This window comes from Corythoichthys intestinalis, chromosome 8, assembly GCF_030265065.1.
Source record: "Corythoichthys intestinalis isolate RoL2023-P3 chromosome 8, ASM3026506v1, whole genome shotgun sequence".
Taxonomy (NCBI): domain Eukaryota; kingdom Metazoa; phylum Chordata; class Actinopteri; order Syngnathiformes; family Syngnathidae; genus Corythoichthys; species Corythoichthys intestinalis.
This window is the reverse complement of record NC_080402.1, coordinates 35,605,442-35,633,394: the sequence shown is the minus strand read 5'-3', so window position 1 is coordinate 35,633,394 and position 27,953 is coordinate 35,605,442. Positions and strand designations below refer to the sequence as shown.

The 27,953-nt window shown below is 41.0% G+C and overlaps 1 protein-coding gene and 1 long non-coding RNA gene across 5 annotated transcripts; one reads left to right on the top strand and one right to left on the bottom strand.

Moving 5' to 3' along the window:
* Window positions 1-24,143, bottom strand: LOC130920872 (axin-2-like). Of its 4 annotated transcripts, none has more exons than XM_057844394.1 (11): window positions 24,124-24,143; window positions 21,201-22,145; window positions 19,311-19,451; window positions 16,688-16,790; window positions 15,031-15,171; window positions 10,919-11,340; window positions 10,686-10,835; window positions 10,130-10,363; window positions 8,599-8,700; window positions 7,037-7,162; window positions 1-2,238 (listed from the first exon to the last, which is right to left on the bottom strand). In XM_057844394.1, exons 2-11 carry the CDS (start codon window positions 22,031-22,033, stop codon window positions 2,112-2,114), a joined length of 2,379 nt encoding a protein of 792 aa, XP_057700377.1. In that variant the 5' UTR covers window positions 22,034-22,145; window positions 24,124-24,143; the 3' UTR covers window positions 1-2,111. The 4 variants fall into 4 exon arrangements, with proteins under 4 accessions (XP_057700377.1, XP_057700376.1, XP_057700374.1 ...); XM_057844393.1 differs by lacking the exon at window positions 24,124-24,143 and adding an exon at window positions 23,866-24,074; XM_057844391.1 differs by lacking the exon at window positions 24,124-24,143 and adding an exon at window positions 22,906-24,073.
* Window positions 23,325-25,350, top strand: LOC130920873 (uncharacterized). Its single transcript, XR_009064230.1, has 3 exons — window positions 23,325-23,986; window positions 24,785-24,959; window positions 25,090-25,350. It is a non-coding gene; the product is annotated as an uncharacterized LOC130920873 (long non-coding RNA).
* The last annotated feature ends 2,603 nt before the right edge of the window (window positions 25,351-27,953 follow it).

The window sequence follows — 27,953 nt, the reverse complement described above, 5'->3', positions numbered from 1 at the left end:
ACCTTACTTGTACCCGACCAACATTAATAAATGGACCCATGCTTGTATGAAAAAATTTTGTGGACCTTCAAGATTTGGATTTGAGGGCCCCTGCTCTAGACAATGAACATGGATGCATTTTATTGATGGCATTTTAAATGCAGATATAGTCATGAGATCCTGTGTTTCCTTGACCATCACCCCATGCCATTTGCACGATATGTAGAGCTGTTGTAGGGTGGGTATCTCTTAATGCTGTGGCTTATATTCTTTCCATTTTCTTTGTCACCCCTTGGTTTCCAGGAGCACATTGATGGGTGTACCTTACTAAAATGTTACTTGATGAGATCCTCAATTGTTCTCGTATTAATCGATATACTTACATCACGACTTTATTATCCATTTATCTGTGTAAGATTATGGCAACTTGTCTTTATTTCCTTTCATAAAGGCCATGTCAACTAATGAAAGACATATCCATCTCTCCCTAGCAAATGTTTTCAAAGCAATTCTGTGAAAAAAAAAAAATCATAAGGTGTTCATTTAAAAACTGAACATGTGAAAATGTTGACTGAGAAAGAAACACCCTCAAGCATTGATTTCATTTGAAAAATATAAAACTTTAATAAAGGCTACATCTCTCAATAATTACAATAATTATAGGTCCATGTAAATCTTTAAATGAAACTCTTTATATAATGTATAATTTACAGTTTTGATAGAATGAAAAAAGGCTGTGATGTAAAAACAAACAAACATGATTACATGATATCATTAAAAGCATAAAAATATCTTTGAACATAAAAACCCTTCTGAAAACCAAGGGATATATATTAAAACCCTGAAACAGGGTAGCACATGGTATGGCATCCATTTAGGCACAAGCGCTGTATTCCTAAAACACCAGCAATAGTGTGTTCTTATCTGTGTTTTTTTGAGCATATAATCCTGATGTGCAACACGAGTGTCAGTATCCATACTTTCCGATGCATAATTACAATGTATACAGGAGTTCTGTTAAATACAAAGTCACTATCGCAACATTCAAAGGATATCGGAGCCATTGTTCTTCATTTTTTTTTCACTTTTTCCAAACTTGTTCTTGTTAGCTCAATTCATTTTGGTGTGTGAGCTGTAAACACGACCATTATTAGATGACACAAATTGTGTTCCAGGTCTCTGCTCTGTGTGTATCCCCCTGTGCAAAGCCCGGTTTACAAACAAAGGCACAACACATAAACTGAGCTCTGCTGACAGTTTAGAGACAAAAAGTGAGCTCCAGCAAAGGGGGAAGAAACACTAGAGTGACAAAACTAGCATTTCAAACCTTCAGCAGCATATAAGACTGGGATTGACCATTAGGAGCCTTGACCAAGACCCACAGAAGGATGTCAAATCGGATCAGAGGGGTAACAAGGCGGTGGGTGGTGCTAGGCTAGCGTCACATCCTTTGTGTATTGTAACGTCAAAACATAACAAAAATACTAAACAATTTCACCACAGTATTCTCCCAACATTCAAAGCAGCTTGCCTTTTGGCTGGAAATGGGGAGTGGGCAGGAACAGGTTGGGAGGGGTTACGAGGGATTTTTTTTTTTTTTTTCAATAAATATTTAATAACAACCTTCAACTCTTGACACAATGCATCTAAATACAATACATGTATATATACATATATGCACGTATGTATATGCACATGTATAAACACTTTGTAACTATGTAGTAAGCTGAAGGGTAGGCTGGCTGTCATACTGCGTATCTCCAGTCCTCCTGCTAGTCCGTTGCACTTGACCCGCGTGTCAGTGTAAACGCACAACAGTCTCTCATTACGCATCAAAACAGTGGTTATATATTCAAGAAGCAGTAAAGGGTTCCACCCCTTCAGTTGGTCTTTTAAAGTTTCTGATGTCGTTCCCTTGTGTTTGTAAGGCTGGTTGGTTGAGAAAATGAGGGAGGGACAACCCCTCTCTGAGTTAGGCATACTTCATTAGCTCGTCTTCCTTCAATCACTCCTTGTGCTGGATATATTAACTCTTAGTATTGATAATTTAAAGAAATAAAGTTTATTACAGACTCTCTTCCTCAAGTTTCTGGGACTTTAGCTTTTTGGTGTTCAGGATGTTGCCAGTGATATTAGTCCATCCTCTCCACCTTGCCCAGGACCTTTCCATCGTACATGGGCAAAACCGTGGTGTCCTCCCACACTTCCTCGAATACGGCGCCGCACTCAAACTCATCGCTGGCCTTTTTAAAGTAGTACCTGTGGAGGAGACAAAAAAGGACACGTGACATACCGGCCAATTTGTATTTCTGCTGGATGAAAATTAAACATGACAATATGTAATATGTGAGTTAGCAAAAAAATTCTTCGCAACTACTTCGACTTAAATACTGGCACTAAATTCTCTTTTGTCCAAATCAAACATTAACAGATACAGAGAGCCAGAAATGGATTGGGTTAAAAGCAACTTAAGTCATCGCTTTCATGACATATTGCACACATCAAAGGCAGAGTAGCTCCACCTCACACCGCTGCACAAACACAGCTCAACCCCCCATTTAAACACAATCCAAGCTGTGTACGTATGTAATACACGCACAGTTCTGTTCGACCACTTTATCGTCATGACTGCTGGCTATTTAACAGATGCTTATCTTTTTGCAACCTCTTATTAAAGTTGAAAGGTTAATTTTAAGTTGTCTCAAGTCAGTTGTCATCCAGCTCTTCGCCATCTAATGGGACAGGCTGTCAAACGTGAGCCTTTTCTTTCACAGAAGTTGACATTTCAGGTGCCTCTGAGTCTGCATCAGCTCAGACTGCTTGCACATGAACGCATACGATCCTCATGTTTCTTTTCTATGCACACAAACACGCACCAATCTCCAGCAAAGAACTGAGGGGAAAAGCAGGGGATGTGAAGTGAGAGCTGTCCTGACTCAGCGAGTGGGAGCAATACAGTGGATTTGGGCAGAGCCCGAGGGGCTTTACCCAGGGAGTCGGGAGGTGTCTCTTAAAGGTCACGGGTCACCCCGCTATCCCACTATTCTTCTCTCAAGCTGAGATAACTCCCTGGGTTAGTTTGCTCCTAGTAATTGTGAAACCATAGCTCCTAATGATTTCTCTTCTTTACTTTCAAGCCAGACTCAGATCAGCAGGAGGGAATTTAATGATAAGCTTTGTAATGGGAAAAATTACAATTTTTCACTCATATTTTACATGTTCCGTCACTCCCAATATAAAAAAAATAAGTCAACAGCTTTAAAAGTTTTTTTAATTACGTCCTTTTTTTTTTTTTTTTTTTTTTTTTTAAGACTTGGCGGATCATCTTTAAAATAAAATGCGTCTGCTATGGCTGGGTTTAAACATATACCAAATGCCTCTGAGTCATCACTTTGTTTCAATGCGCAAGACAGACAGACAGACGGAGCCTTTCCATTGCAACATGTTTTATGTGGTGATTTTTTTTCTCTCTTTGCAACATCTGGCACCAATATTGTCTGGCAGCGCTGCAGCATACTGTTCTCTGCTGTACCATTGCCATGTCCAAATTAACCAGCTCCACACATTCTGCTCTGATTGAAGCCAAAATCTTTCATGTCCGCCTCCTTCTTTGCTCTTGCTAAAGAGTTTTGGGTTAGCAGGGGTGCAAATACCTGTTTCCCTGTCTTATCTAACAGATTTGTCTGCAACCTCATATATACTATATGGCACATAAATATGGAGTAAGATCTGTCAAAAAGACTTGCATCTGTACTATGAAAAATGGGGGGGAGACGGAGGGTTAGGGTTCGTTTAATGTGAGATTGAGAAAAGTATTTCATGTATGCATCCTAACTGTTTGGTTTAGAATTGTTTTATGTGTGTACGAATCTACAAGCTGTGAGTGCAGTCTAGTGCACCGAGCTCATTTCTATGACTGGAAATTAATGTCTGACGAGTAAAAAACTTGCCGTGACAGCCAGATCAGAGAGAAAGTCATAGAAAAGTGAACCTCACCACCCATGTCTGCAGAAGACAAAATGGCGGACAACGGCTGTGACGTCAACGAAGGCAATACCAGTTAACATGGAGCCTCACAAATAAATTGGGTGCATAAAGTATACAAAATATATATTCTGTTTCAAAAAATATATTTAATTTCGAACTTCTTTGTTGTTGCGTTGATGTGTGTGTGTGGAGTTGTTTGACTTCTCTGTCGTTTGGAGTGGATCATGGTTCAATTACTATATTCCCTATGACCTGGCAGTGATCTCCATGACATGTTTACATGCTTTGGATTCGTACCCAAAGGACTGAATACGGACCCACAAACGTGAATATGAGTCGCAGAGACGTTGCTCCCTCATCTTTCAGTTCTGCACACACATTTAAACAACTGCAACTCAAACAAGTTTGACTTATATTGCTAATGTTCCTCCATTGGTCTACTGCTTGAGATACATGTTAATATTGCTAATGTTCCTCCATTGGTCTACTGATTGAGTTACAGGTCAAATTCAAATTCACTTTTCATTTTAGAATTTCTTTATCTGCCGGTGGGCCCAACAGAGAAATTTGCTTTAGGGTTTGACAGAAATGATGACCCGGGTTGGATCACCTCTTATGTATTGAAGCTAACCTGACTGCGCCATTAAAAATGTCAAATTAGTTGACAGTTCATGTCTGCTGAAAATGCTTGACTGGATAAAGAGGCGTAAATTGAGGGATGGCAGCGGAATCACTGAATGGCAGCAAGAGACAGCATCAGTGACAACTCACACCAACACCATTAAGGCACTGTGTTATTGTCATAATAACTGTCGGAATAGAGCGAAAAATTCACGTGAAAATGGCCAGTGGCACTAAAAAGAATGTTGTCTTCATAAAAAATATAGCGCTTTGTTGGAATATCAGTGCAAAGTAAACTTCCATATAAATTTAAAATAGAAGTTTTCTTCAATGCATTAAAATAAATTTAAGAAATAGCAACAACTTGATTTTTTTCATAAATATAAACATGTATATACATGCTGTTATATATCATACTTTTCAGACTATAAGCCAAAGGGGCTTACTTTGCATTTTAGGGTATTTATACAAAACATATGCAGCTCATTAGCCCCTAAATTTCCACAAATAAGCCTCACTAGACTATAAGCCGCGGGGGAAAAATAACAGCTTATAGTCCGAATATTAAGGTACATATACATGCATACCCCATAATGTTTAGGATATACCTTATGTATAAACGATGCAAAACAACCCAACTCTATTTTCTTAAAGGCTTACGATGCTAATCACTAAAACTTAAATGGATTGTTTCTTGAATGTATGTGGCCAGTACCAGTTTGAAAAAAGCCTAAAAAAGCTTAATGTCAGACCATTTGCTTGTAGCATGATTTTAATGCCTGATGCAATAATGGGGAAGAGGAATTTGAAGGCCTCTCAGTCTTTGTGCGCAAAATCAAATGGATCAGGCTTCAAAGCCATTTTATTAAGGCTGCCTTACCATGGAAATCAGTACCAGATGTGCAAACAAAATTGCTGCAGAACCCCCAACCCTCCTCAGTGGATCAGACCAGTTTCTTTTCAACTAAAGGCTTCAGTATTTCACACTCCACTCTCAACTTACAAACATATGCAGCAACATCCACTGCAGCATACACCCATCAATGGACTTAAACTGCATGGTTATAGTGCCATAATTCAACCATTTTGGTCTGAAGTGGCACAATTCACAATATGTTTGAGGTTAACCTCATTTAAACCAGTGATGAAGGGTCAGTCTAGGGCAGGGGTTATCAACCGCGGCACTGGAGCCACATGGGGCTCTTTGATCGTTCTGATAAGGCTCAGTTTAAAAAACAACAAAATATGAGTATTTGATTCAAACATATTTTGGTGCTTATGAGATTTAACAAAAGGGGAATTCATGAGCTGTGTGACTGTTCAGTGGATAAAAGTGTCTAAAAATTGAGCCTGATTTGTTCTGCTTACAATAAGGAATGCTACATTTTTTTGAGAAATCTCAAATGCACCATTATATACTAGTATATTATATATACGTATTTATGGATTATTGTTTAAATGAATGTTGTCACTGACCAGTTGTGGCCTTCACCTAGTTAAGTACATGCAACTTGGGTATCTGACTTGAAGGTTGTTTCATATGTTTTAGGAATTTGAAAGCAGCAACATCTGATCACTGTGTCACTAGAAATGTACAAGTAAAGAAAATTCGGAAATAGTTAAGGGACTTGAGCAAATTAGAATTGGACAGTTGGACCTGTAGTAAAATTCAACCTTCAGTTTGGATGATCATGCAAGCAGTATGATTATGTACTGGTGTAAAATGTTAAAGGGGAAGTTCAGAATCTTTTTACATTAGGCTTAATCTTTGAGTTAGCGGGGGTTTAATTAGTCAGTGGAGTTGATTTCAACAAATTCCGTGTAGTTTGTCAGTTATTTGTTAGCTTCAGGGCGCCGGAGTGGCTAAGCTAGCGTTAGTCAGTGGTGCCTGCTTAGCATGCCAATAAAAATTGATATTACCATATGTAACAGTCAAATAAATTCAAAATGCAACTCATAGTTTGAAATACTCATGCGGCCAAATCAATGTCGCATCAAATTGCCATAATTCATTTCCTTCCAAAGCAGGACTATTTTTTTTAGATGCATTGCATAGTGCGACCACAATAGAGAGTGCTCTTTCTGTGGTGAAAAAAACCCAATGTGATATCACTCAAATGTTGCTGTTTATACTACAATTATTGACAAGCAATGGTAAATCCCAATAACTTTACCCTGAAAAAGAGCAAACACTATCGATCGCATGGGTCATCTGTCATTCTCATGCGTGCCTACGTTGTTTTTATTGGTATGCTCAGCAGGTAACATTGACTCGCGCTAGATTGCCATTCCGGAGCCCTGAAACTAACAAATAACTGACAAACAGCACAGAATTTGTTGAAATCAACTCCACCAACTAATTAAAGCCCCGCTAACTTAAAGTTAAGCCTCGTGTCAAAAATTCTGAAGTCCCCTTTTAACATGGTTACGTTGTCAGAAGTGTATTTACCGGTAGTTGCCTTTTTTGCTAAGCTGTTCTTTAAAGTGTCCCAATGTGAGGCAGTCAGTCTTCATCACGCTCCGGTAGGGAATTTCCTCACCACAGAAGAAGTAGGTGACCATGAGTTCATTAGTCCTGCGTAGATAAATAAGAAGATAAATAACTTAGTATAGTGTGTCATATGTCAATCCTTTGTAACTAGAAACGCTTTACCTATTCTAGCCAGAATTTCTACACTCTTATACCCCTTTCCCACTGAAACTAGTGGGTCAACGCGCGTTTTTCCAAGCCGATGCATCCCACTCGCAATTGGCATTTGGCACCTTTCCCACTGACGAAAAAAGCCGTGTCTTTTTTGTTGTTGTTTTTTTCACCTGTCTAACCCCCACCCCTCCTCAGCCGTGCGTAAGGTACGTGACGTCACCACGCTAAGATGCGCTTCGACAAGTGCGACCGAATTAATTCATTTCAAGGAAGTTAACAATGCAAAGCAACATGGAAGCCTCCTTTCCGTTTGTGTTCTCTGTTTTCATGCGTTTTACTGCCCGCTAAATGGTCGAAATGCAACAAAGGATCAACACTGTGCTTGTGCTGAGGCAACGTAGGCGACGTTAATTTTGGTTTGAAATTGAAAGGAGTCGTGTACGTCACAGGAGGAGGAGAAGAGCCTTTGTTTCGTCTGTTATGGCTATTGCTAACGCTGCTACACCAACTGTTCGCCGTATGTGAATCTGGGCTAGAGCACATGGTTTTTGTTTTTTGTTATGACGCATCACGTACTAGCCTACGTCACCACGTAGATTAGGGTGTTGACTGTTGACCCGGGGTTTTGCTTTCACACTGCATGGCGATCAGAGCCGAGGTGATTTTAACGCGGGTCGCTTGGCGGGTTGATTGACACGGGTCGAGGCGGGTCGCTGCACCTTTCCCACTGCCACCAAAAGCCGATTGCCGGTTGACACGGGGTTTTTGGCCAGTGGGAAAGGGGTATTAGGGAGTTTGTTTATGTCAATTGTCGACCATTATTTAAGAAGCAATTTGTGAATTTACGCTCTGATGTTTGATGAGAAGGCCTTGCTTTCAGTTTCTGATCTTAATTCATACTAAAGATATTCTGTCAGGTTGAGGTCACAATTCTGCATGACAGTTAAATTCATCCACAAAAACTATATAATCTATCTCTTTCTGGACCTTGCATTGAGCATTGTCGTGCAAGTCAGAAGAGAACCCCGCTATCACAAAACAAAGTGCGTTTGAAGTTGCAGAAGCTTGGAATTGTTTAAAATTATGAAGCATTCAGCATTCTTTTCATTGAACAAGTTTGTTAAAAGATGCTTCTTTCTGGAAGCCCTAATAGATCCTTTTTGTGCTTATTCTTCACAACGCAGTCGTCTCTTGAATGACGACGCAACTAAACACACATATTTCTGATCTGTTTCTATTAGCAAAAAGAGTGGAAATTGAACTATGAGAATAGTTTTTTTCAAAAGTATAAATGAGGAATGAACTACATTAAGATAGTGTGAAACTAAACAAGAACAACAAACATTGAACAAGGTTGGAATGCTTACCCATCTGTTTGTCGTCTAGGACTGGCTAGAGAGCTGCTTCCAACAGGTAAGGCTGTGGCTGGATGGCTCTGGTCTCTGGGGCTAATGGCTGTTGTTGAATACCTTTTAGAGAGAGAGATAAGATGGTCATGACTACCCAAATCACTTTGATGTGAAATTACTGGACACTAAGGGTGTAACGGTACATGTATTCGTATTGATTTCTGTTTCGGTACTTGGTGCTCGGTCCGGAACGGATGCGTACCAAACGAATTTCTAACGTAATGTAACCCTTACTTTTCGAGGCTGTGAGTCGATCGGGTTACAGTTTCTTTGTGTAGATTATATTTACTCCGTCTTCTCAACTATAGTGAGGACCAACACGGTAGGACAGTAAGAAACGTCAACGGCGCGACAACGTGGCTGCCACGAGAACGCAGTGAAACGTAGCCGTTAAAGTCAGTCAGCCAATGCACACCAGTCACAGTGCGGCCACGTGTTAGACGTGTCCCAGAAGCGGCTCAACAAGATGCACGCGAAAAGAATGGCAGAGTTTATTATTTGACGCGAGACGCGGCCCTCCTGCGTCAATAATACTAACTAGCAGACCGGGCAGACCGGACGTAACTCTTGTAAAAATTTGGTGGATCCGGTCGATTTTCAAACTAATATGCAATCGTATGCCACTTTTTGAGTCCATCAGATCTCTTGAGTGGTAGATCGGGGCACAGTTGACTTGTCTTTGTTGATTTACAGTTGTCTTCTCTGCTATAATAATAACCAACACGGACCCGTGTTCAATACAAAACCCTCCTACCACAACAAAACAAGTAGGAACTAATATTCACATAGGAACTAAAGTTATACAACATAAAATATATAATATAAATGAATACTACATCACATTTGTAAAATACAAACACATAATAAAATAAATAATAGCCCATTTAAATGAAATAAATTGAAATGAGCTAAAACACCTGTAATTAAATAATAAGAATAATACACAGATCCTGCTTACATAATTAAATTTATTAATTTCTGTGTGGCGCTTTAACTTGAGAAAATCCACCAATAAAGCTTTTGAAAACCGTTCATACGAAAAAAAAATCATTGAAGCATTTCATTTGTAAAATACATGTTAAAATCTTTGTCATTGGGATTGCTTTTCTCTTTAGCACAAGACTTCTTTTTTCTTCTTTCTTTTAGAAAGAAAGCTGACCAATACGCGGGGTCTGAAAGGCAAATTGTTGTTGGATTATTATCTTTAAATACCCGCTACTTTTTGAGCAGAATTCTAGCTTTGAATGGGCTACTGTTCCTATTGTTTAAAGCACAAAAGTGTGTAAAAACAACTAGCACATTTATATTTTGCATTTTGTTTTCTTACTGTACCGAAAATGAACCGAACCGTGACCTCAAAACCGAGGTATGTACCGAACCGAGATTTTTGTGTACCGTTACACCCCTACTGGACACCATTTAGACTCAGATGTTGGGAAAGTGTGATTGGCCTACATCTCACAGTATCTGAGTCTTAGTGCAGTCCTACCTTGGTTTTGGTGTTCGGGAGACCTCCTCCAGTCTACGACAGGCCTCTTCAAGCTGTGCTAGAGTGTTAGGTGGTGGCAGCGGTGGCATGGCTGGGTCCTGTACAAATGGATGACCGGGGTGGTGCCCACGGATGTTCACTCCAGAACCAGTGTCACCCCCACCCCATAAAGAGTGAGTTTGAGCAGACAGGGTCTTGAAGTCAAGGGGGTTGGGCTTCTTAAGGCCAGGACAGCTGTTGAAAAAAAGCCCAGATGAATTTTACCTCATGATAATACGGTTTGGTATATGCAACAGTGCAGAGGTGTCCAAACCGGTCCTTAAGGGCCGCTGTGGGTCCTCATTTTTGTTCCTACCGGTCGAGCACAGACCGTTTAACGAATGGGGTTTTTGCTAAAACAAGCAGCACCTCACTACAATCAACTGATTACACTTGTAAGACATCAGATTGTTGCAAAGTTGTCGTCCTGTTTTGTTGGAAACAAATCCAGCACCCACTGCGGCCCGATGTGGAATTGTTTGGGGACCCCTGCCATAGTGGCTTGGTAGACACTTACCTGTGAGGCTTGTGTTTGCCTTGTCTCTCACTTTCTAGAATCCACTGCCAAACATTCTGAGATCGGTCAGCGGTACCAAGAGGAAGGCATGGTGACAACAAACCCTCATCGGATGACCTGATTTGCCGTCTTGACAAAGTGCTGCAGCGACTAGCGGAAGAGAGTGGTTTGTCAAAAAATAACTTCTCCAAAGGAAACCTTTTAAGGTACAACAGGTTCAGATTTTTACTCACACAGGGGTAAAATCAGAGTAATTGGCGCCTCCTGAGGGGCAGAGGCACTGAACACGCTGCGCTGCCTCAACCTCAATCTGCTCTTTAGTCTTTGGCCCAGTATGATGATGGTGAATATAATGGTGATGGGTGTATTTTGTGGACTGACGGCCTGACATCAGACTTTTGGCAACACCAGGAAAAGCACCAAAGAAAGACCCGTGTCCTGAAGGTACCAAGGCACCTGTCCGTTCTGGGGACCGTGAACGCGGTGAGTGCCGAACCAAACCAGGGGACTGGCAGCCAGGTGTCTTCAAGACCCTTGATAGATGATCATCAAGGATAGCTTGGGGATCTTCCTCACATTGGCTACCAGATGGAAGAAGAGTGTGATGGAGGGAGGTGTTGCTGGTGAGGTCCATGCTATCCTCTTTTTCCTCCTCCTAGACAGGCAGACACAAAAATAAAAGCAATCATGCATTTAAGCAACTCAGTTCCTAGTGGGAAAGGCAGCAAGCTGAGCAATTTATGTACCAACCTACATCAACATATAGCTATTGTGCTCAGATGTCAGTGAGTGTAAAGCCTGCATAACTTGATTTGAATTTTCTTTTTGCCACACTGTTATCATCGCTAACAGGCTTTGGGTGTGCTTCATCTATAATGCAGTGTGCCTATGCATAACAAAGAGACTGGCACTACACATATTCAGCAAACGTGCCACTAGAGAGTAGCTAAGTGCTAACTATTTGAAGAAACTTCAAGAGTATCTAGAAACATACGTTTCAAAGTTGCACTGGATAAAATAATGGAGGACAGAGTGGAAAAGGGAAGAAGTAGACATCCTTTTAAATTACTTAGCTCCATCCCTGTTCTTAGACATGCCAAATCTGGCATAACGACTCTTGTGTGTTAAGCACTACTGTCATGCTGATTTGGATATAAGTAGGAGGATGTAACAGTTTAGTTTCCTGATGCATTGTGGAAAATTTATTTGAGATAAGAGTATCATTCCTTCAAATTCAAATAACAGCTCTTTTTTACGTGACACGGTGAGTGACATGTTAGCACACGTGCCTCACAGTTCTGAGGTTGTGGGTTCTTGTTTCCCGTTTCCATGGAGAGTACACGTAAATGCCACACAAATGCAGGGGTATTTTTCTAGGTCCTTTGGTTCCCTCGCATATTCAAAATGTGCTTGGAATGGTTACCGTAATTTCCCGAATATAAGACGCACCCGTGTATAATGCGCACCCCAAATTTACTTGTAAAATCTAGGGGAAATTATTGTACCTGTTTATAACGCGCACCCTAATTTTAGGACCAATAAATAGAAGAATACAAGAAAACAGAGCTCGTGTACAGATACAGAAACGTCATTTTACTGACTGGTGAAACACAGCTCAAGCATAGCAAATTGGTAGTTCAAAACATTACCATAAACTGTAGTGGTGTCAACAATAATCGATGCGGCAATGCATCCCGATGTGGGGCATGGACGATTCGATTCGATGCGGGCAACAAGCCGAATCGATTCAGCGCATTTTAAAATATAAAAGTACGTTCAAAAATCTTCCCTGCGCAATTCCGGTGATGCAACGGATTTGGTTTCCCCATTTGTATTATTATTCTCATGTTTCATTTTTTACAAACTGCATAACTCTGGTCAAGTTTCCTACCAACCTCGTAGAAGCCAAAATGTCTCCAGATGTCTGCTTTCAATTTCTTAGGTGCATCAATAATCTTTCTCGCTCCCTCTTTCTCCGCTTCAGCCATTGTTATGTTATGTCCTATCTCTTAGAGGTTAGATCTTGTGCCCGAACCCGAACGGGTCGGGCCCAAAATGTTAAGCATTTACGTTCGGGTCGGGTCGGGCCGCCGCGCCGGATTAATAAATTATTTTTAAAAAATGGGATAAAACTGCGAGCAGGCTCTCTGTATTGTGCATTTGCTTGTGCACGCACATGAATGCAGTGGCGCCGCCAGCTTTTTCTTCTTCTCCTCCGCTGTGGTGCTTGCAATTCGTTACGAAAGACACTTTTTTATGCACACAAAGGCAACACAAATGTGATCCTTTTGAATCTTCTCTGTGTGTCTGCAAAATCGCATGTTTTTATATTAAACTTTACCAGCATTATTTCGTTGTGTAAATGCTTTCATAATGATCATAAAAATATGTAGACTATTTAAACATTAAGAAAACTTGCGTTTTTTTCTGCCAACTCGAAGAAATGAAAATAAATTGCTGCTGCTGCGTTTTTGTTTTTTTTTGCCTCACTCCAAGCTGGGTCGGGCTTCAATACCAGCGGGCCGTGTCGGGTCGGGCTGGATTTTTTAGAAACGATCTAACTTCTACTATCTCTCTGCTCTCTCGATTGCAAAAAACTGATATTTCCTCATGTTGAAACAGATTGTTATGGCTGATAAAATGCTGCTGCAATTCATTTTAATTCATTATTTTTTATTGTTATGTGGTAGTTACTTATTGCATTTCCAAGTTGATTGCACATATATAGTGGGCTAGGCTTACATTTTACTTTTGTTATACATTGCAATTTCGTTGCTGTTTTGTTTGCAACTGAACTGATCCCTGGATTGATATTGCGATAAAGATGCTGCTGCACTACAATATTTCCTTTGTCGTTTTCTTTGAAATTTTCTTAAATATTTTTATTGATGGGTCGTTGTGACTAAAATACAGTGACTGTTATTACTGATTTTGCACAGGAGTTCAGATGTTGCACTGTGTGAAAGGCTGCTACTGTGTGTAAAAAAAAAAAAAAGACAAAGCCCTGGTCTCATTCAAAGCACAAATTAAATGCTGTGATCTGTTTTTTTTTTTAAATATATATATCTGAAAGTATTTTCATTTGACTTCAACAAGGAGTGACACAAGAGCCAATAAAAAGTTGTTTAATGTCTGACCGTTTGTGTTGCCTCATGATTCACGAAAAATATGCTTTGCTTGAGAATTTTAATGCATCCCAGGCTTTAAGGCATTGCGATGCATTGCCGAACCGAATCAAATCGTGACCCTCTGAATCGAATCGAATCGACTCGTTGCCCTCCGAATCGTAATGGAATCGAATCGTGAGGGCAGTGCCAATGCACACCTCTAATAAACTGACAATATTTACGGTAATAATATGATTTGACAACTTCTCCAACTTACCAGAATCTAGGAGAAAACAAAACAGATGTGACTTTTCTTTTAAAGGCTGCTGTATAACTTGCTCATTTCATCATGATGAATAAATGTTTCTTCCATGGATTGATACGGTAAAATGAAAGTGAGAACATAAATCTCATCGCTGTCAACACGACAGTAACAATAGGAACTATTGTTATTTGGGTTTGAGTTTCCCGAGGGACAGATATAGTTGACTGACACACACAGGAAGTCTGTTGTTACGTTTGTTATGGTCCGATTTGCGGAGCTGCAATAAACGTTGACTCAAATGAGTTCAAGAAACTAAATTCTGTGCTTTATGAAGAGTGAAAAAAGCAGAATTTAACACAGACAAAATCATTCGGCCAATTAAGAGTGAAGTATTACCGGAAAAAAATGCTGACGTCACGTACCGTAATGGTCGGCAACAGGTCGCCGCATACGTTTCTTCAACACAACGTGGCCATGTCAATTAAAAAAAATCGGGTTTTATATATATATATATATATATATGTAATATATGTATATTTCTGTCTCCATCCATGTACCCGTTTATAATGCGCGCCACGATTTTACAAGTTGATTTTGGGGGAAAAAAGTGTGCGTTATATTCGGGAAATTACGGTATTCAGAGAAAATAAATTGTCTATTCAGTTTTTATCAAAGATGTAAAATAATATAAGCTCATTGCACTGGATGACAGAATGCGGGAAATCTGAAAACTTACGATAGAGAAACCATTTAAATGCTTTCAGGGCATGAATGTCAGTTATCAGTCCATCTCTTCCAACAAAAGCATAAAACAGAAAACTGATAGAAAGTGTTGCAATTATCATACAGTTTCTTCATTGGCAGTAACTGACAGTCACAGACGTCGTATAGCCTGCCCTCTCAGTTGAAACAGATTGTACATACATTGCCAGTGATTTAAAGGAAAGCTACAATTCAGTGTGTAGTTCTTTACCTCTTGGATCTGTTGAAGTCTCTCAGCCAAAGAGCTCATGGTTTCTTGCTCTCGCTTCAGCTTCTCAAGTCGCGTTATGAGTTGGGCAGCAAAAGATGCAGGTTCAACAGGGGTCATTTCTTTAGGCAGACGACGTGTCCTCTACAAGGGACGCAACACAGTGGGAAGGACCCTTTAATGTGAGCTAGCACAACAGCCAAGTGTTCCTGACAGATGCAATATGGTGCAGTTATCTGCTGTCCTTGTCCTAATCTAGGCTTGTTCCAAAAATCCTGCATGATCTAGATGCCCTTGCTAACCTGAACCTTCTTTACTGCCCATTACACCCCAGATCTCCCCATGTCCAGTGCCCTTGGCAGTGCCAGGCCGCTGGGTAGCAGTTGGTTTGTTGCTTGGAGGCGAGGCCCCCTGCCTGCACCCTCTGTAGCCCAACCAAGCCATCAGCTAGGCAGCGTCTGAAGTCAGCACACTTCAAAGGGCCCTTGTCAAACATCAAACGCACACTGGGGGTGGGAGGGACACACAGCTTCAAACCCCCAAATAAAAGGCAGATATTGACAGAAAAGAAGGAGTGCGTAAAGAAGGAATGAAAATGAGAGAAGGGGGACAAAATTAACAGCATGAAAATAATAAGCACAGAGATGTGCAATTGTAAAGTGGAAGTAGTGACGGAGAGGGAGCAGGACAAAGGCAAGGTATAGGACAGAAGAGTCAAATAGCAGGAAGATCTATGGCAAAGCAGTAATTCATTTCACAGTTACATGCAGGGCAGCTTAGAGATACTCTAGTCACATTATCCTACTTTAAATATATGCGCCCCCTCTTTTTTTTTTGTTATTTGGAACACAGGCTTTCTTGATTTTGACTTTTTTTTGTTGTTTCTCTCATCTCTTTGTATACATGATGAAGGGATAAGAAGAAAGGCAAGTGAAGCTGCTGGCAAAGGAGCGCCAGCCCTACATGGGGCCCCCCTGCCTAGGGCTGGTACATCATGGGAGTCAGAGCCATCACCAAATCAGGAGGGAAACATTAAAAGAGTGCAAGTGGGAAAAGGAAAAAAAGAGACTGAGACTGAAAAAAGCAAGGACGAGAGGAAAAATGAGTGCCAAACAGTACTGTAAATTTGCAGGCACAGAAAGCATACAGCTTATCCTTTCATGTTTACCTAGATACGTATAAATCGTTTTAAATACAAATATATGTTTTTTTCTTCAAACAGATTAGAATCTGAAAAGAGCTAAAGTTTTGACCACAAATCCAATAACACTAAAGGTCTAGACATTTTTATAAACTCATTTAGATTGCTTGTAAGTATTGATTATTTCCTTTAACACTATAAGCGCATGACAAGGTTTTGGCACTAATGTGACAATTCTCAGATGGTGGTGAACCAGCTCCACTCTAACAGACCACATTTTATTTGTCTTTTAGGACAGAATACTCAAACAAAGAACAAAACATGACAATCACAGGCGGTGGAGTCTAGTGACTGAATGGTCATCAGTTCAAATCCAACTGCACACAATCTAACTGTCAATAGGTAAGAAACTGGGCCACAAATTACCGACAGGTTAGCATTGTAAATTTGAAACTGTTCTCAACTGGCCTGGGACAAATAATGATAATAAATAAAAAGGGAACATTTATATAGACTTACTGGAAAGTGGGGAAGCGTAACCTGGCCATTGATCTTGACACTGCGGTTCATCTCTCGCTGTAGATGTTTCTTGGGGGCAAGCTTATAAGGAGGGATTCCATCTCTAGAAAGGAAAAAAAAACAAACATTAACATTCACAGTCCCTTTAAAATGAAATAAACCCAACTTATCTGACGCTGAATCTCTGCTACTGACAATGTGTGTCCCACTACAGTCTTCTGAACTAGGAGTACTTAGGTCCATTTGCTAATCGTTGTTACAGAAAAAATAAACAAATAGGAAGCCGTTCATCAGCAAAGTGACTAAAACAACATCCCCCAGTGGCGTAGCACTAGCCACACTATATAAAACTCAAAAGGCTTCACAACTTTGAAGCCAAGGCAACAAAAACGCACACCACAAAAACCCAGAACAATAGGTTAGATATGCTAAACACCCTCCTGTGGACTTCAAAAGAGCCTACCGATAAGATTAGTACTTGTCAACTTAAGACAGCACTCCTTCATAAAACTGGATACTATTCACTAATCTCAATAGCTGGCGAGGAATTTTTTTGTGGATCATTTACGTAGAGGATGTGATTACGAAGACATAGCCTGCTAACAATTAAGCAACTATTTCAGGATTTTTATTTTCTCCGGTTTGCTAGCCTTTTGAGTCAGTTGCCACTTAAACTGAGCCAATTATCTTGGCCGTTTTGGGCGCTCAGAAGTATCTGACCTAGCCCAAACGCTACTTTTCTGCTACAGCTTTGAAATCTCACACTCACGCACATATGCACCCACTGCCATCTTCGTTTGGCAAGCGCTTTGCTGTGAGCCTCTGATCTGAGCAACATCAAAAGGCTGGTTTGTAAGATAAGGTAATGTTTGAAGTTGGTGCTGCAACATTCCCCGGCGTCCAAGTAAATCCATAAATAAGATATAAGCAAAAACTGGAGCCCCATCAACCCCCCCCCCCCCAATCCTCTTATTCTTTATTTGGGAAATGAGATTCAAATTTGCACAGTGCCTTTTAACCACTAATCAAATTGTTCCCTTGCAGTATTACTGAAATCCATGTGGGTGGATAGACAAAAGTACTAATGTCAAGGACAGGGGAGATGTTTATAAGAGATTCTTGTGTGTTCCAAACACACCTCTTCTGCAAAATGAAATAATATTTAACGCAATCAGATTTAAAAAGCGCTATAGAAATAATAATTAATATCAATATCATTCACAAAGTTGGCAAGGCGGAAGTGTAGCCCTCAGGCAAAACTGTTGTCTCTCAAATACTAACAAACAAGTGAGAAAAACTGAAACTAACAAAGATGGGCTGACAGGAAACCTACTCTTCTCAACACAGTATCAAACAAATGCCCAACTCACTCTGTTTTTAATCAACGCAAACTGTCTGCACACTCGAGACGATTTGGCAGTTTGATGCTTTGTGTAGGTTTTGGAAGAGAAAACAGACATACTCTTTCATGGCTTCATGGGCCCTTCTCCTTACTTTATGGGGATCTCCTATTCAGTTGTGCAAGTCATTTTCAAAGCAGCCAGCCACCCTTTTATCCCCCTAAGCCCCCCTCACCCAACAATAGGCTGAAAGCGATTCAGTTAAGCCCTTTATACTCCACGCACTTTATTTTCTCACTCTCTTGCACTTTGAGCCCCACCACTCCCGCAACAGGCTAAGGAGGGTGGGAGGGAGACGCTGTGGGGAGGGCTGGGCCATGATGGAAGTGATTTTTGGGGGTGCACCAGGCTGGTCAGGGGGGAGTTCCTCTGTCCCAAGGTCTATCAATGAGTAACCCCTGTGAAAGCCTTGCAGACACATGATCTCAGCACGCCACAGAGGCCAGTGGCAGGAAACCGACCCACCATGTGAGTAAGCCTCCTTTCATTTGGTGCCAACATTTTTCAATGAGTTTGTCTTGAGGCCCAAATGGCCATTTCCCTCCCCCTCTCCTTTAAGCTCTTCAAAGAGAAGAACGATTAGATAATATGAAGGGGGAAAAAATAGGTCTGTTGTGGCAGAAGGAGGGTGGGAGGAATGAATTTCAACTTTAAGGAATATGAAGCAACACACCCACCCACATCAAGACAATCTCATATTTTCCCCTTACACTCCTGTATGTAATAGATCAGGAAATAAACTTCATAAAGGTCTTTAGACATAATGCATTTTGCAGTTCTCTCCCTGGAGGCCAAGGTGACGACACATTAATGGAATTACTAGTATAATTACATTATTCACAGAGCACTTTTTGAAACATATTTCAGCTGTCAGCTAAAAAGAGACGCTGAGAGAGCTGATAATACAGAAGAGCAAATATTATTCTTCACACCTCTGGTTGTTTTTCAGGAAATGTGTTAAATGTGTGTTTCCAAACACATTAAAATAATGAAAATAAACCTGCACAGAAATGTGAAAAGTTTGTGGAATGGAAATCAGATATTTAATCCCTTGATTCCTGAGTTGACATTTAGCTAAAATGCATAAATCGGAGGAATACACAAGCAAACCTGAGTTCCTTCTGAATGTAAACGAGTTTGTCACAAATTAGGGACAGTTGACACCAAAGGATTAGAGTCGCTACAATATCATTCGATGAGTTAAGACCGATAAAAACACTTACACGCTGCTGTCTGTCATTGACATTGAATCATCAGTCGTAGCATCACTTGAGATCTCACTGTCATTGGCACTTGTGGCAGGAGCAAAGATGTAGCCAGAGTTGACAAAATAAGGGCTGGCATTGTCTCCTCGACGGTGTGCCCTGTGAACAGAAAGAAAATTGACATGTAATGTAATGTGAACTGTGAAAAACAGTGTCTGTCAGAACATTTCACAGGATGTGCATTCAATCCAAGTGACAAGATAACTCGGACAACTTCAAGTTTGTTTTTTTTGACATCCTCAATAGATTTCTGTAATATGAGTCATTACCACTACCCTGGGTCAACCACATTAGAGATCTGTCTCGCCCTTCCTTTCATGCCACCCCTTCCCTGCTTTCCCCCTTCTAGCATTGGCTGTGCATCGACAGTCTGGGAATCCTCTCTTTCCCAAACTCCCTCGCTCTCCTTACTTAAGCCTTTCTGTGTGACTATCTACTCTCCTGCTGTGTTGCATTCCAGTTGTAGTTGTGAAGGGGGTGGATGAGGAAGAAGAGGAAGGGGGAACCTGAGCTTTTGGTAGGGTGGGGGAGAGGGGAAAGGGTAGGAGGGCCCCTTTCTTTATGAGAATGCCTTCTGCTGGGAGTGCTGAGAGGAGAACCCCAGCATGACTAAAGCTGTAGGCCCCAAGCACAAACCTGACCTTTGGAAGGTCCGTGCAAAGAGTCAGGTATTTAGCACAGCTGGGCTTTCTGCACCCCCCCTCCCAAGTCTTTCTCCATCTTTCTCTTTCTTCCCCGGTCCTCTTTACTGTCTTGACTCTTCCTGCATTGCATACTTAGTTTTTGACGAGCGATTCAGATATTTGTTTTCCAACCTAAATTTACAAGTGTTGGATTGCGATTCTACACAAAGTAGTGTCCGAAACTTTGAAACTGAAATAAGGATACTTATACCATTCTGGAGTCGCATTTGAGGAATCAAAAAAGAAAAAACATGCGAACAGAAAATCTGTGTAGTGCCAAAATTAGTTCCACATGTTTAAAATGGAAATGGGTTGACCTGTAGACATGTTGAGGGCCACCAACAAGGGGCCTACGGACGGGTGATGCACAGAAGGCAGCTTTCTGCTAAGTATGCAATTTTTCACTAAAAACAAAACAAGTACACACTTCAACTACCTCTTTGCTGACTGTGTCCTAATTTAGCATGGACAACAAAATGCAAATGAATAACCGACTGTGTTAAATAAACTCTGATCACCGTGACAGCGCTACGGACAAGCAATGCATAATGTTTCTGTCATCCTAATTTATTTTATTTATTTATTTTTTTTAACAATTAATAAATAACAGATTGGTTAAAAACATTTTAATGATCCTTCTTGAACTAGTTTGTAACCACAACTTAAGGAATAAGAAAAGTATATTTAACTTAATTATTTTAAGTATGTTTATAATCGTGCAGAGAATGAATTCCGAAACTTTGAATAAAGATACTGCTTCACTTAAAAAAAAAAAAAAAAAAAAAAAAAAAAAAAAAAAAAAAAATCCCCATCTAGCTGTAATCGTCTGGCATTAGGTGGGTGAAGTCATGCCTGTACTGGAGGAAAGGTTTCGAAGCACAGAAAACTTGAGAAAGCCAGCAGAGAGCTACCTGCAAGACACCATTTACTTAAAAAGAAGGCTCGGCTCCATTGATGTTTTGTACCCAATACAGCCCCCACCCTCTAACTCCTTAACTAACTGTAAGGCAGGCGAGTACAAACATAACGAATGTTATTCTGGGAGGCTTTGATCAACTGTCTCCACTCTATTTACAAGAACAGACCGAAGTAAGGTTTCAAATGAAAACTTATGAACAAACATTCTGGTGCGATGAGACACTTCCATGAAGAAACACACTCTTACCTGCAACTGTTCTCCAGAACTTCAGCTGTTGTCCGGATGGTTGCAGTTGCCCTTAGGGATTTAGCCGAAAGTCCGACCACAGAACCTAAAGCCTTTGCCTTCAGGTCATGACAGCTCCACTCCTCTTCCTCCATAAGCGGTGGAAGGTATCCACACATAAGCTTGAGGCTTCCGAGCGTGCCATGATTTGCGTACGCTGCGTTCTCACAACCTGTGCGCACATATTCGCGGTATATGTCAGAGGTCAAAAAAATCTGGTAAGAGTTCTCTTCCATGTTGGACTGGATCTCTGTTTGTGCCTGGTCAAACATGGCAGAGTCTATCTGTTGCTTTTTAATACTATCCCTTATGTAGGTCTTGGTGGCTGGTTTGAGCTGCTTGGCGACGATACTGTTGTTCTCGACGTACCGTTTGAAAATAACTTTGGCAACTCGTAGTGTTTTGGTATCCTTTAAGTCCATTTGCCTGAAGCCGTTACACGCAAACCAAAAGTCCAAGGTGTCCACGCAATTCTCTTGCTCTAAAAAGGTTCTAAAGAGCTGAGCACCATCTTGATCGCCAAGAAGAAAATGCAAAGACTTTGTCCACCGGATCAGTGGCGAGTCTGGGGACGCACTTCCCTCCGGCTCCCCCAAGCCATCCTCGTTCCTCCTTGGAGTGGAGCCGGGGAGAGTGGCGGCAGCAGGATTATCTTTAACCTTGTTAAGGGCTTTCATTTTTCCAGACCGGCTGGGTATGTAGCATGACGACTCTCCCTCCTCTCCCGGTACCGGAGGACGAGGAGCATCTTCTCGGAAGCTACTGGTGATGTGCTCCGTAAGCGCCCTGCTCATGGCTCCAGCTCCGGTTGCCAATGTGAGAGTGCCGTGGTGCCTCCACTGAGCTCCAGCCTAATCCTACTCACTCTCTAAAAGCAGCGGGGGAGCTTCTCCGCTCCTCTTCACTCTGAAACACACAAAGTATTGATCTAATCAAAGCCATATCCTGCTGAACTTCAAAGGGAGACATCAAGTAAACAATCCCTCTTTTCTTGAAAATAAAAAACCTCAATCGGTTCAGAAAATGAAAAGCCTTTTTTTCGTTTCATTTGTCTATTTATAATCTAAATGAGAGATCAAATAAAGCCCACATCTTCAACGTGCAGTGATCTGTCACATCAAAACATCTTAGAAGAATAAACAACCCAGAGTATTAACTCTTCGCCAGAACCAGATCCGGGCATCTGTGGTTTACACGTGTTTTCATTATCAATCCACAGCGCTGGTTTCATTTCTAATTAACTCTCAGTTGCGACCGTACTTGACACCGATATCACACACATACACAAACTCGCTTAGTATTCAGAGCCCACACTTTTGTTTTAATCTTTCCAGGCGCGAGAAGAGTTACAGTACAGTACGTCTCACGTGAGGGTAAAGCGTAGTAAAACTGCAGTCGGGTTAAACAGCCCCGCGGGAAAATCGGCTCTTTTGTGCGTAATCGTCAGCGATCAATTACCCAAACGCTTGTCAATAAATACTATTACGGTGTAATAGTCGCGGCTTTACTAGTGCTGCAGGCGAATTGTGCCAGTAAAACATGTATATTCTCTCCACGTTTAATGTCGCAGCGGGAGGAACGAGACATTTTAAAAGAGCAATTACTAATAGAAGAATTTTAGCTTTATTCTAATGACAATTCTCCGCGCGCCCCAAAAATCACATACCATCGCAGGTTATATCCGACAGAAGTGCATTTGAAAAGTTGAGGCGTTATTCCATTTTGTTGTGTTGAAAAGACGATGGCAGTCCGTAACTCGTGGGCAAGTAATCCAAACACAAAATGTGAGCATGCACCGCATCTGCCGCGCCACGCGTGTCCTTTCTCGAAGGGAAAATACTGTAAACGTAGCCTTCTTCCATTCACAAGTGACCTCAGAAGTGGCAGGCTCAGTCCCTATGTAGCTCTCTGGGGGTGTCAAAATCTGGAGGAGTAAACGAGGAGGAGGGGGCTCCGGTTGTAGAATACATCCCACTTTTCCCAGCTAGAGAAGCCGCGCAGACAGAGAAATGGTCTTTTTTTTTTTTTTTTTTTTTAAAAATCTGAGTCCCGCGTACGCGCTCGCGCGCACAGACACATAAGCTTCTTATCTCGCCGTATTTCTCGCCCACAAACAAGAAACATAGCCCCGCGTTCTCAACTTCAAAGCCGAGCAGCAGCACATCAAAGCGGCCAAGAGAGGGGGCCTGTGGAACAGCTTCGCTACAACTTACCATCCATGTTCTCCTACAGCCAGGCACGTTCGAAATCGTTCAAAGTTTAGGCACCCCCTGACTGTTTGTTTGCATTTCGCACGCACAGCCGTCGCCCCTCCTCCGTCCGATCAAGTTGGATAATTCCTAGCTGTACATTCACGTAAATACTAGTCTTTCTAATGGTAAAGCGTCAATAATTGAGAGAAACAGTGGAACACCAAGAATGTTTCTTAACCAACTGGGCTGAAGGTTTAGTTGTGAGGAGTTCAAAGAAAGAAGGCTGGCCTGGTCCCGGAAGATACATAACAACACGCGACTAATTCCTTACCACCAAACTGGCATACAACCATACTAAATGGAATTAAATAAAAGTGGATCGATGCAAAAGACTCCATATAGCGTACAATCTTGATATGGTTACAAATGCTTACCTTTACGAAAGAGCTGCTTTTAAAATGCACTTCGCGGGCAATGAATCAATTCACTGGTATACAAGGACCTTATCAAAGACAGACAATCGAGCTAACTCCCTGAGGCTTTGGAACGTCAGAAGTAAGTGATCTGCCGAGCCAATACTCTAGTGCAGTAGAAGAGTGCAATATTACTTTTTTCCCAGAGCCTGTTTACACACCTACTTTGAATAAGAGCGCAACTAAACACAATTTTGTGGAATGTCGTTTTATACTCACGAGTCCCCAAAAAGCTAGCATTGTAGCAAGGTTTGGCCTCAACATTGGTAGGGACGATAAAGAAGTCGGACATCCGGGCATTAATGACGTCACCAGCCGCTACAAAAAAGCGTCGCCATATTGAAAACGGGGCAAAAGACGAGTCACAAGCAGTTGCTCTGTCGTGCATTGTAATACAAACGCGTTAAACTTTCGTCTTATTTGCAGTCTTTTTTGTATCGGAATGACGAAAAGTTGCTGTGTTGCGGGTTGTCACACAAGGAAGAGTTCGGAGCCGCATTTGAAGTTCTTTATTCTTCCTCGTGAGAAGAAAAGGACAAGCAAATGGCTGAAAGCAATTAATCGAGGAACAGTAAAAGAAGACGGTTCTATGGACTGTTCTCGCCTGTGGGAACCTAAATCCAAGCACATTTATGTTTGCAGCCGACATTTTATTACTGGTGAATAAACTTTAATTTTTGCCCCAGTTAGCTGCTAGGATTCAATAGGGAATGGGACGTACTACGTCATTGTTTGGACGCGCCTCCATGCTGGTAATATGATTCACTTCCGGTCCGGCAGACTCAATGCGGATTGTAACGTGTGGTAGTGCTAAGCTAATTCCTTCGGTGTATTAGAAAGAAATTATGAGTGTGTATTGTTGTGTTACCGGGTGCAACAGCTTCTCCTACGACAAAAAAAAAGGGCGAGGAAAACTGGAATCACTTTTCACCGTTTTCCTGCATGGAGGACCAAATATCAGACGGATGGCTGGGGCGCAGCGGTTCGTCGGAAAAGCATTTCTCTTGATCATATTTCTGCTGGAATGAGAGTGTGTTCCCGTCATGTCTACTCTTGTAAGTTGAACGATTTATCCGTTTTGGTTTCAATACGTTTTTTTTTGTTTGTTTTTTTACCATTGTGTAAATCTGCCTCGGTAGCAATGCTAACCTACTCCTCCTCCTCACCTACCTGTTGTGTTCCTAGGAAAACCTGCATATGAAATGCTGACAACACATCCCGATTGGTCACCATATCTCTTCTTGGGTTATTCTGAGGTCAAGCGCACCACATCGGAGCGTTATGAGAGGTTGGAAAGGCAAAGAGTGCACGCTGAAACTTCTGTTTGCTGTGCTCTTACAAACACGAGCCCAAGTGTTGTTGTGAAAAGTCAATAAAATATGAATACCAAAACATGACTCGAACAACTTCTTGACAAACTGTAACTGCTTGTTGTTTACTTCAGGTCTTCATAATAAACAGGTGTAATAATTACAAAGTCAGGTGACTTAAAGTGCCTGTGACACGAAAAAGCATGTTTATTTCATAATACACGCGGTATTTTATGCTCCTGAATGATATGGACCGCTTGGATGTGTGTGGAAGCGATCACTATATTTGTTTAGTATTTTGAATCCCGCGCCAGGAAAATGAGTGACTTCCGGCTTCGGTCTTGCATTGAGGAGGAGGGCGCTGTGACGTGTACGGTAGAAGACGTCCTCTTCACGCTACAGTGTACTGTTGTGTATGAGAACGAAGGATTCAGCTGATTTTGCGGATTAATACGTTTATTTTTCGCATCACGCCAGCCAAACGGCTGCAGAAAAATCATTCTGTATGAGGGAGAGGCGTATGCGCCTTTTTGGAGTTTCAAAAGGTTCCCATTCACCGTGGATATTTACTGTGGGACCATTGGACTTACGAGGAAGTGAGTAAACATCTTGTTTTGTATTATGTCAAATACGAATACAGCGATTACAAAGTAAACACTACAAACTTCCTTTAAATGAAGGACTACTTACGTTTGATCATTGATAGGCATGTAAAAAGCTCTCCTAATGCATTAGCAGCAGCACGTTAGCTGCGTTAGCTCCAGCCACCCTCCTCCGGGGAACGAACTGTAAATTGCTCTCCGCCGGGGGGTTTGCCGATCCGCTAAGACATTCGACAACCGGATCGTCATGTCAAATAATCCAGGATAGCTTTGTGTGATTTTCCGCTTTGAAGACTTTGAAACATGACTCAGTTCGGGTTAGCATGCCGGCTAGCTGTCGCGCCTCTTGGTTTGTTTACATTCTCCGAAGCCGGGGAAGGGAAATGACATATGTCCGATTTAGGTGTCATAAAATATCGTTCGGGAGGTGCGACAGTAAAGGTGAAGTCGACAGTTTTGACCATTATGGAGTAATTTTGCCATGTCGTCCTGAATAAGTGCATTTTTATTATTTCATATTCCGTTTAGCACAAGACTGTTATTTGTCATGATCATGCCATTTATTTAGCAATTGGGGAAAATACTTGGATAAAAACAATATCCTGTAAAAATATTGAAGTAAAAAGACAGAAACAATGACATTTTGCAGCTCTCTTCGTCGCGTTTTCCTCGTTGTGAATAGTTCCCCCTCGACAGGCTGACTAGTCCTTCTCAAGCCATTTATTTAGCTATTGGGGAAAAATACTTGGATAAAAAGAATATCCTGTAAAAATATTGGAGTAGAGAGACTGAAACAATGACATTTTGCGGCTCTCTTCGTCGCGTTTTCCTCGTTCTGAACAATTCCCCCTCAATGGGCTGAATAGTAAAACCGATGAGCTCAGTCTACCGCTGACGTCATCCACCTGTTGGGGACGCTAAAGCCCTATAATGGTAGGCGTGGCTAACCGGCAGATTAAAAGACTAATTTCTCGTCATCTGCGCTTTGCTAAATTGTTGTATATAGTCGAATCGTCTCAAAATATGATTCTAATTCACATAATAATGCCATTTAAGACTTTTTTTCTGGTGTCATATGCTCTTTAATTTTGTTATTCTATTTGGAATATGCATTGACAATTTTTGGACAGTGTTGTAGACAAGAATTGGGATTGATAAATTGCAATAGATTTATTTCAAGTAATGCAATTTCTCCAATACGATATTTGAATTGACAGTTTAAAATCTTTAAATTAGTGCAAACAAGGCCCACCCTCTGACGGGGGCAGCAAATATTATATAATAAATTATAAGTAACACACAAATACAAGATTACAATAAACGTGTCTTTGTCAAAGCAGTTTAAAACACTATTTACTGGCCTTGGGTAAATTGCCAGACAGAATAAATATGTGCTTTAAAGTTTTTGCATTTCCATTTTAAGTATTGCAAGTACTAGTCTCCAACACAGTATTTGAACTGACAATTTAAAATCCTTTTAGTACAAAATGGCCCACACTCTGGCAGGGGGCAGCAAATATTATAATACATAATATAATACATTATAAAAAGCTATATACTATATAAATACAAGATCACAACAAAACCTGTATTTTTCAAAGCAGTTAAAAAACATCCAGTGGCCTTAGGTTAATAATGGTGTATAAATATGTACTTTACAGTTCTTGCATTTCTATTTTAGATATTGCAACTTTTCCAACACTATTTGAATTGACAGTCTAAAGTCTACATTAGTGCAAATAAGAATATTATAAATTAAAAATAATAATAGAATATATAAATTCAACATTACAATGAAACGTGTCTTTGTCAAAGTGGTTAAAAAAAAACAAAAAAACACTTCACTGGCCTTAGTTAAATTGCCAGGCAGAATAAATATGTGCATTAAAGTTCTTGCATTTTCACAAGTTAAAAGCCCGCAGATTTTCGACAAGAAGGGCAGACCCAGATGGCGTCTGCTGCAGGGGCTTGTTTGAGTCCGACACAGGACAAATGGAACCACTCCATTGAACACATTTTCTTTGTCAAATGATCCAAGAAGAGAGATGGTGACCAATAGGGATGTGTTGTCAGCAGGTTTACCTAGGAACACAACAGGTAGGTGAGTCGTAGTAGGCGAGCATTGCTACCGAGGCAG

Bases quoted from the DNA above. Each gene is read 5' to 3' on its own strand.
- LOC130920872 (XM_057844394.1), bottom strand. From the start codon at position 22,033: ATGAGCAGGGCGCTTACGGAGCACATCACCAGTAGCTTCCGAGAAGAT. The intron at 11,341-15,030 runs GTAAAGAACTAC...CTGCCTGTCTAG, and splicing joins GACTTCAACAGATCCAAGAG to GAGGAGGAAAAAGAGGATAG. The intron at 8,701-10,129 runs GTAGGACTGCAC...TCTCTCTAAAAG, and splicing joins TCCCGAACACCAAAACCAAG to GTATTCAACAACAGCCATTA.